Source organism: Meleagris gallopavo, chromosome 5 (assembly GCF_000146605.3).
Source record: "Meleagris gallopavo isolate NT-WF06-2002-E0010 breed Aviagen turkey brand Nicholas breeding stock chromosome 5, Turkey_5.1, whole genome shotgun sequence".
Lineage (NCBI taxonomy): Eukaryota > Metazoa > Chordata > Aves > Galliformes > Phasianidae > Meleagris > Meleagris gallopavo.
Window position 1 is genome coordinate 26,391,951 of NC_015015.2, and position 10,155 is coordinate 26,402,105.

At 37.9% G+C, this 10,155-nt stretch overlaps 1 protein-coding gene across 9 annotated transcripts in view; it reads left to right on the forward strand.

The window, feature by feature from the left end:
* The window catches only part of MAP3K9 (mitogen-activated protein kinase kinase kinase 9), a 102,625-nt gene that overhangs the window by 24,908 nt on the left and 67,562 nt on the right, over window positions 1-10,155 (forward strand). For all 9 annotated transcript variants that reach the window (XR_004159910.1, XR_004159909.1, XR_002115179.2 and 6 more), the window contains 5 exons: window positions 1,447-1,595; window positions 4,505-4,680; window positions 7,108-7,348; window positions 8,103-8,225; window positions 8,942-9,095. Coding sequence is in view for 4 of the 9 variants with exons in the window: in XM_010711511.3 (XP_010709813.1) it covers window positions 1,447-1,595; window positions 4,505-4,680; window positions 7,108-7,348; window positions 8,103-8,225; window positions 8,942-9,095 (843 nt within the window). In the remaining 5 variants the exon portion in view is untranslated. The remainder of the gene's footprint in view (window positions 1-1,446; window positions 1,596-4,504; window positions 4,681-7,107; window positions 7,349-8,102; window positions 8,226-8,941; window positions 9,096-10,155) is intronic.

Genomic DNA, 10,155 nt, shown 5'->3' on the forward strand with positions numbered 1-10,155 from the left:
ACAGCATGCAGGCAATGTCCATTGCTGGCAAGAATGCATAGTTAGTAGTGATGGCTATGTTGAAAAATAGTGTTTTATAGCTGAAAATTTACTCAAACAGTATATGATTATGTTCTTTCTATCTATAGTAGTCTCTGTGGATATAAATAGGAGGCATTAAATTCAAGAGTGACCTACATAAAATATCCTGAGTTAGCTTTACTTTTTAAAATTAATGTATTGCTGTTGACTGACAGTGTCCAGTTTCACTTGGCTGGTTTACTGTATCATCTTCTGAACTCAAGAAAATGAAGTTACCATGTTATACGAAAAAGAATTTTGCCATTGTGCAAAGGTTACTTAAAGATGTAAGGCAGGGCTCCTGACTGCTTCAGGTGCAGTTTTGAACAAGTCAGAGAGATGATTACAATTCATGGTTAGTCCTTAATTTGATCAGATGTTGTAAACAAATGAAGATGTTCAGATAATGGAATTGCTTTTTTTGGGACAACTGGTTTTTACAGAAATCTCTTTTACTTTGTTTTTAAACCGAAGCAAAGTTAGAAACTGTAGAAGTATGAAGATTTTCTGTGCTGCTGTTAGGTTTAAAACTGACTGATGAGGGGTAGTAATGGATTTTTCCTTTTTGACCACAGGATTCAAGAGGAAGAATCTGCTGTGTTACGTTACTTAACAACCTCTGTCCTCTTAAAATTGCTATCACTATCAAATAAGAAAAATTCCTGGTTTTATTGCTTGATATTACTTAATCTTATTTCTTGATATTCTTTAACTTATTCTTTAACTTATTTCGTGATATTCATATCATAAGTCCAGAATTAGGAATGTAGAAGTTAGGATTGTTGGATTACTATGTGACAATTTCACTGGAGTTTTTGATTAAATGTTAGCAGTTGAGAAAAGGGAGGCTGATGCACAGCCTTTATCAAATAAATACCCCTGTAATGACCTGAAGTTGCCCCTCACATTTCAGTTCTCATTCTTACTCTGATAAGAAGCTTTTTCTTTACATTCCTCTATTGCAGTGTAGTCAAATATTAATTTTAAAGTTCCCACAGGTTATCTGTCTAGTTCATGTGTAACATATATGATGATAAAAAGAACAAAAAATGATTTTACAAGTGAACTTGTTCAATATCCTTAAAGATTTCCCAAACTTATCAACAAAGATGTTTTGCATTTTTGAATGTCAACGTAGATGTTAGCACACTTCCAAAAATATTTTAATCTACACACTGGAGTTACTTTGTTTTCATTATATTAAAAAAAAAAGAGGTAAAATAAAGAACTTAGCCAGTTTGACAGCCACAATTAACTTATCCAGAAAAGATGTAAATTCTTCAGTGTACCAGAGGCACCCTGATAGCTCATATGCTGTCATCTTGCTTAACCAAGGATGCATTAAAATCAAGCATTTACATTCTTTTCTCTTTCCTTTCCTGTTAGTTATGGCGTGCTGCTTTGGGAGCTGCTAACAGGGGAAGTGCCATTCCGAGGAATTGATGGTCTTGCAGTAGCCTACGGTGTTGCCATGAATAAACTTGCTCTTCCAATCCCTTCCACGTGTCCAGAGCCTTTTGCCAAACTAATGGAAGGTAAGCCAGGTCTAGTGTGAGTATGGTTAGAACATTTTGTGCTGTTCTTAGAGTGCTGTTTAGCATTGCCTCCTGGTGTTGGTTTTGATGCCTAAGAGCATAGATTACTCAGATGGATTTTTTGATGCTGCAAGTTATTATGGGGCTTCAATATAGCTGTTTATGTGCTGTAACAGTTTCTGTTACAACAGTAATATTTGAAATTCCCATCCATTTTTTACTATGTGGGCTATTGTTGTCATCATCTAGCTTGTTTTCTTGTAGCAAAAGTGCACTGACTAGAAATTTGATATATATTGATATAGTTTAAAACCTTCAACTTGCTTTGGAGGTCATAGCTTGAACACCTTGCTGGCCACTGTCAGGTTGATTTGGAATCGCAGAGTCACAGGCATCGAATGCTGAACTTAGGTTTTGTGGCCTTCAAAGGTGTTTTTTAGCCCCCAAAAAGGAATTTTTATGCAAGAAAATGTTTCTGGTGGATTTTTCTGCTCTTGGAATAGTTTTTTCAGTTATTTTTTCTATAGGTGACAGGCTTCAGTTAAATTAAAGTAGAAAAATCTCACGTATTGCTTTAGCTAAAAAAAAAAAAGGAGGTGGTATGCTGGACTGTAAACAGCGACAGAGTTGCAGATGTATTAAATTGGAAGAAACATTAAACAGGAAACTGCAGCTGAAACCAACTTATGAAACTTAGAGCACAGTGTTTTGCCATCGTGGTTTATTTTGGCGTGGCTCCCTAAAACAAGGGGTCCTGAAGTTCTTAAATGTAAGTGGTGTATCTGCTGATAGTATTGAAAATAATGCCTTCTCTTGGGAAAGTTGGATAGAGGCACATGGCCTGTGCTTGAACCCGGGAGCACAGGGGTAAGGACTCTTGGCTCTGAAATGCTAGGCTTCTCCATGTGCAGGGAGAAGAAGAGAACAAAGGAACAGCTACTTTCTGCCCCTTCACTAGAACTGTTTTTCAGGCTGTTTCCCATCTCTGTGAGCTCTTGTTTCCCTAATGCTGCTTTTGCTGCTTTTGCTTTTGAATTACTCCTCTGGTGGTCGTCAGTGAGAAAACAAAGCTGAACTTTACCTTTTCACAGGAAAGATTTGTATGTTTCAACTGTCCTCATTAGTGCAAATAATGGCAGATCTAGGCCTGGGGGGAAGAAAAAAAAAAAAGCCAGGGGCCACCTGCATAGTTATCCTGCTCACTCATTCATGCATTTGGCTGGCCACAGCATTTTGTTTTACTTTGGGTCATGTTTGCTTTGCCATGCTTAAAACCTGTGCTAGGGGGGCAGAGATTATGCCACTGTCAGTCCAGCTGTATCACCCATTGCTGCTAATTGGTCAGCAGCAGCGGGGGACCTTCAGAGCACTTTTAACATCCTTAATTCTCTGTTTTGGTAAGAGAAACAATTTGAAATCCACAAAGACAAATGTGTTCCAGCTTATGCCTCCCGGAACTTGATCAGATGCTTAAATACCATCTTGGTATCAGCAGTCTCAAAAACAAAGCTCCCAAATGCCAAATGTCAGTAACAGTAAAATCAAAGCAGAGAAAAGATCTGCAGAAAGAAGCCTCAGCAGTTGCACAGATTTTGTGAAATTTTATTTATTTATTTTTTAATCACATATGCTCCTTGATGTATCTCAATCCATAGAACAGATTAACTGAATGCTTTTTAGGACATCACTAGAAATTTTTAAGAACAGTACCGCTCTTTTTCCCCAACAGTAAAGTCTAGAAACTTTTGAACATTTATATTATTCTTGCTTCTTAATGTGGCAATTTATGTCTCAAACTTCGTGACCATTCTGAGCAATGGTAGTATGAGTGTATTGAGAGATACCCACATATTAGTGTCCTCCACTTGCACACAAAAACTGTTGTCCATAGCTTTGAGAAATGTTAGAATGTTAAATTTCCTGTTTGGTCCTTGTCAAAGTTTGACGTGCAGGAATCTTGCAGTACTAAAAAGAGTAAGGATACATGTTGAAGAATAAGCTGTGTAAGTGCTAGTATTGGAAAATATGGAATGAGCAAAAGATGTTTTCTGCAGGAGTTAAAATAATGGTGAGGTCAGAGAGGATCGAATGAGTAATAGTTTCACACTCAGAAGCACTGCTAAGTCAAATTCTTTCATTTAGTAACTTTTAAAAACATGATCTTGATTTCACAGATTGTGATGTTACTCTGTAGTGTTTTCTTTTTCCATTTGTTTGCAGTGTTCAGCTTCCCTCGCTGTAAGAGGAAGAACCTTTTCATACCATCACGAGTTGAATTGCCCTTTGTGGTAATAAGGCTACCTAAAATTCTGTATAGCTCTGTGATTTGTTAAGTCAATGCATTAGATTGTTTAATGAAAAATCTTATCTGTGGTTTCTCATAAAAGCAATTGGGGAAAAAAAAAAAGCCTTATTAAACAAATTTCTCACGGTAAGAAACAAAAAAAACCCTTAAGAAAACTCTGAATGTACTGTCTGTTTTCATAATCTACTTGAATGTTGTTTTTTCACTCAAAGTACCCAGTGTTTTACCCAAGTATGCCCAGGCTGCATTGCAGGAGAGTTTTTCTGTTCTGTGGAAGAGATTCATAATGACTCAGCTTAGCTTTAGAAGGGGCTCTGATAGATACCCTTTTACAGTGTGGCTGGTAGCTCTGCAATGTAAAAGTGGTAGAAGAATTGTGTGTATGCATCTTACTTGTATGTGCTCACAAAGTACAGATGATAGTTTAAAAATTCCCCACTTGATTTATGATCACACAGTAGTCAATGAAAGAGAGAAATGGGAGACAGAGTAACACAGTGTACGTGCCATTCTCAGCCACTGGGGATCAGTGAAGTACCACTCATCATCTCAAGCTTTCTTACTAAGAGATGCTTAATAGTTGCTTGTCTTTGTCCTATTCTAGATTGTTGGAACCCTGACCCACACTCACGACCTTCCTTTGCCAGTATCCTAGGCCATCTCACCGCTATAGAAGAGTCTGGTTTCTTTGAAATGCCCAAAGATTCCTTCCATTCCCTTCAGGAAGACTGGAAACAAGAGATCCAAGAGATGTTTGATCAGCTCAGAGCCAAAGAAAAGGTAAGTAGAAAAAAACAGTCCTTCCTTGTGTTCTTCTGTTTGATAGAATACTTCCTATTCAGGGATCATCATTTAGGGCATCTCAGAATTAATTTTGCACGTGCTCTACTTCAGCTTTTAGTAAGTCCCTGAGTAGATGAGAGTTATGATGTGTGCTGGGGTAGATTCATAAGTAAAATATCTGCATCTTTATCTGCTGCTCTAATATTGTAGTGAGCATAGTGTCCGTTATACACTATGCAAATTCCTATACTGAATTATCTTTGTTTAATACATCTGGTAACTATTTCACTGCCATCGTCGTAACTGAGAAGCCCAGCAATAATTGTTAACATTAAAAATAAGAGAGAAAGCTTCAGACTATACACTTCAGCAAACATCTCTTCTTTATTTCTGTCAGGTTTGTGTCTTCAAGGCTGTGGGTGCAGTCAAAGGGGATAAAACATAATAAACATGAGTACTACCAAGGGAATAATCCAACAACTGTTTAATTAAAATTTGCCTGGTAAACAGCAGGGAATGAAGACCCTAACAGGAATAAGAGGAACTGTGGCCATCAGTTAAGTGAAAAGAATTGGAGACTTATTCTTCAAGCATACAGCCAGAAAGAAAGCAGTTTGCTACATCTTTATAAGGTCCTTACAGACATTACAGATGTTGGTATGAAGTACTGCAGTTATTCACTGAAGTAGTAGTTTTTTGTTGACTGCCTCTCACACAGAAGTAAATTCATAATAAATAGCCAACTTGATTTTGGCTCAGAAGTTGGGTTTAGAAGACAGAGAAAAAGAGAGGATATCTTGTGCACAGGAATAAGTCCTACGATGGTTCATAAAACATTTTCTGTGCATGTACTATAGCAGCTTTTGGAGGAAAAAAGGAAAAGCTGATAGGCATTACCCTGCTGCACTGTGTGGTGTGTTGGCATAAGTTTGTTGGAACAGCTCTTGAAAACCAGAAACTTCATCAGAGAACAGTAGTTACTAGACTGCTGTCATGTTTTGAGCACTGTGTTCCTCCATAGCAACGAGGAAAGAAAGTTTGATACCCTATTCATCTCATGAGTATAATTAACCAAACCTCTGTGGTAATGGCACAGATAACAATGACATTATTAAAAATAAAAATAATAAAAATGAATTTGATCAGATGAAGTTCAATTTGAACTCTTCAATTTTTACCTTCTGTGGTGGAATCAGCCAGTTGGAGATAGTTACTGTGAGTGCTGAGTTCTTTTGTCCTTTTGGCGAGGGGAGAGAAGTGAGAACAGAAGATTTTGAGATCTCACAGACAATTTCATTTTTTTGTTGACAAAATGAATTGTAGAAGACTTTAAATTATGCTCCTTTTTTTTTATGCCTGAGAAGCAACCACATTTGGTGAAAACTGACAGGAATGACCTCTTTGTGATATTTTTGAAATTGATTTTTATGTTAGAATTGAGTTTTGTGCTATTTTTGATGCATGAGTTGGCACGATTATTTTTAAACAATCAATTCTGAAGTTAATAAATGCTTTTACTGAATGGGAAGACAGGATTAATTTTTTTCAGTATGGATGATAAATCTTGCAAAATGAGTTCCCATGTATGTGGTATCTCCAGTGGCTCTTGAAGATGTGCATGTCAGCATTTTTTTCTCATGACACTGTAGGATTCAGTGTCTTTTCACAGAATCACAGAGTGGTTGAAGTTGGCAGGGTTTTCAGGAGTCATTTACTCCAACCCCTGCTTGACCAGGGCCACCCAGAGCAGGTTGCCCAGGCCCATGTCCATGTGGCTTTTAAGATCTCCAAGGAAGAAGATTCTACAGCTTCTCTGGGCAGCCTGTGCCAGTGCTCCATCACTCACACAGTATGAAAAAGCTTCCTAATATTCAGTCTTCTGTGTTTGTGCCCACTGCTGCTTGTGTTATCTCTGAAAACCACTGAGAACAGTCTGGTACTGTCATCTTTGCATCCTCCCCTTGAATATTTGTACGTATTGATAAGAAACACCGGAGCCTTCTCTTCTCTGGGCTGAGCAGTCCCAGCTCTCCCAGCCTTTCCTCATAGGAGAGATGCTTCAGTTCTTTCACCATCTCAGTAGCCCTTCACTGGCCTTTCTCCAATATGTCTATGTCTCTCTTTTATTAAGGAAACAGAAAGTACTCCAGATGTGGTCTTATGAGTGCTGATTAGAAAATTTTTCTTTACTTTTTTTTAATGTCCCTATGTTAACGCTGTTTTGAAGAGCCTTGGATGGCAATCACAGAATTTCTTAAACATTGTTTTTGGTTTATTGATGTTCAGCTGAGTCTTTGAACAGTGGCTTTAGCTGTGCTGTGAACAAAAGTGAGTGCTGCTGTACCTTCAGAATAGGTGTTGTTAGCCTTAGCCCACAGGTCACGAGATAGCTGTTCTTCTTTCTCCTTTCTGATCCCCCTACAGGAGCTTCGCACGTGGGAAGAAGAGCTGACTCGTGCTGCTGTTGAACAGAAGAACCACGAGGAGTTGCTCCGAAGGCGGGAACAGGAGCTGGCAGAACGTGAGATTGACATCCTGGAAAGAGAGCTCAACATCATCATCCACCAGCTGTGTCAGGAGAAGCCTCGTGTGAAGAAACGTATGGGGAAGTTCAAGAAGAGTCGGCTCAAGTTAAAAGATGGCAATAATATCAGCCTGCCTTCAGGTTGGTGAGACGAACAGTGTCAGGAAAGATGGGAGGAGTGGGTGAAAACCTGTAGCTTTGGTGTCTTCTCTGTGCTCATACTTGCGCATTTTAAATTATAAAAAACATACCTTTGGCATCTAGGAACTAAACTTGATGTTTCTGTGGCTAGCATTCCTCAAAGGGAACAGGTCAAATTATAAAGACAAGAAGTGGGATTGTGATGTTACGTGTTTGGAAGTGGGATTGTGATGTTACACGTTTGTTAGTGTGTACGATTGATAGTAAAAATGTTGCAATTTAATATGTTAGTGCTCAAAATGATCATTTTAATAAAGGATATTGTTTTGTTTGCTTGTTTTAAGGAAATGTTCCTGCTCTGGGAATATTTTATGTAATACTGCAGCTGAATCCATAAGCTATCAGATTTCTTGAGGCCAAAATAAAAAAAAAATATCAGAAATGTCAAAAGCTTTGATACTGTAGCACTACACAACTTTGTGCGTTAATTCAACACACAAGTGACTTCTAATGTAACCCTGAATAAACCTTAAATACTGGCAGTCTGTCTGAGAAGTCACTTAGTGTTTTCCTTTGTTAGCATGTCTTTGTCCTGAAGTAACCATAGCAATTAGCTGTAAAACATTTTCTATACAGACCCTGAAAATTTCACGTATTACAAGTTACCATCAACAGATATTTCTTATTTTTTCTTGTATTAAAAAAGGATTTAAACTGTTTTTCTGCTTTTGTGTTGATTTTCTTTTGGTAACAGATTTCCAACATAAATTCACTGTGCAGGCTTCTCCAACAATGGATAAAAGGAAGAGCTTGATCAGTAGCTGCTCCAGCCCTCCTGCAAGTCCCACCATTATTCCCAGACTCAGGGCCATACAGTGTAAGGAGCTCAATGTAGTATTGAATTTGGGAAATGTGCAGTCTGTCAGCGTGGTAAGATGCCAAGATTCCATATCTAGGACAGGACTGTGAAAAGAAATGTTCCTAAAATGTTGGCTTTGTGCCCTTGCATGTATGAGTTGAGAGAGAGAAAAATGGTGTTTTGACAACTGGCTGGGAGGGTGGTGAGTTTGGTAGTATTTGGAGTCTGAGCCTTACCTATACTCTTGAAAGATTGCTACTTGATTTTACAGGGAACATATTCTTTGGGTCTGTAGGCTAATGTTTAGAATCTTAGTCTGCAGAATAGATTTGTGAAACGTTACTGAAGTAGATTAAGTTACTGATGGGGAGAAAGAGAACCAAGGGTGCTTATCATTCAAATGGTGTTCACCTAATAACCCAGAATTAGGGAGATAAGTGTGTATTAGAAGTGTGAAAGGAATGTTAATGTATAGCGTTTGTATTGGATGTCACAATTCTTGTGTTTCTGATATCAAACTAATTCTTCTGAAGGAGAAAACAGTACTAAACTAAAGTCTATCTGTAGTCATTTTGAAGAGATCTATATGTTAGATGTATGATGAGAATTTTGGGAAATAACTCTGAATGAACATTTTCATTCTTCTGGCTTGTGTTCTTTACATTGCATTGGGACCCATGTGTGTACCTGATTGGCTTTTTTCCCATTTTCCATTCTTTTTCCTACTTGTGAAGTGACTCCTGCTGAAAGCAGTAAAACATGGGGACGAAACTCAGTCCTTCCAAAGGAGGAAGGAGAGGAAGAAGAGAAGAGAGGCCAGAAGAAAAAAGGACGCACCTGGGGACCAAGCTCACTTTGTCACAAGGAGCTAGGTGCAGGAGAGGACAGGTAAGAGGAGGGAATTAAATTGATGTCCATGTTCTGAAACTGGTTATGAGCAGTTTCCCAGGAGATTTGCCTGTCCTCTTGCAAGCACTTTTCTGCTTACATATTTGCTGTGCCAAAGGCTTTAGAAATTGTAAACAGATTAGAGAACTGTTGTGTTCATTTCCTTGCTAGAGGTCCAACCCTGACCTGATGCTTTTCCTGTCTGCTATTACCTTACTTTTATTTTGAGCAGAATTTCTCCTTAGCTGTTTCTCTGTAGCTATTCTTTTCTCTGTAGCTTTTTTTTTTTCAGGCTTAACTTTGTTGTTTCATATTACACCTGAAAATAGTTATTTTATAATTCTCAACTATGTTCTCTCAGTCTTTTACATGCTATTGTTTAAAAAGCGTCTGACAGAACCAGGCAAATATCTTCTCTTCCAGCTTTTGAAAAGTACACATATACCTTGAGTGAATTTTAGCAGATTTTGAATGATTTTTTAACACTGGTGCAAGTTGTACCTGGCCCTTTTCTATAGATTCTTGTTTTGTAACTTTGTTTTTTTTACTTTCACTTAAAGTACAGGAATATTTTAACAGTCTAAGACTCTGAGAGGTTTGAATATCTGTTGTCTTTTAGTGGAATCTGAAACTACTTCCACTGCTAAATTGATAGTTTGACTTCAGTTTTTTTTTTTAGCAGGGAAAACAAGGTCAATGATTATAATTTAATATTAAGTGTTTGAGCATGGAACTTTTGGCAATTAGCTGTTTATGTACTGTGTCACCACAACAACACTGTGCAGGAAGCCTAGATTGGAGTATTCAGTGGCACTAAGCTGCATTCTCCATCCAAGGTACTCTTAGCGCATGTTTTAACAGGGCGATATGGGGTAAGCTACTTCAGCTTGCTGTTCTATAGATGGAGTATTGCATTTTTCAGAATTAAAAGTGATGTCCTATTTTACAGTCATTGATTAATTTTTTTAAGAAAAGGAGATGACTGAAGCTGGTAGAACAACACTTCTGCCTTCAAATAATGCTTAGAATTTTGGAAATAAGCCTCTTTTTCTGGTGTTTT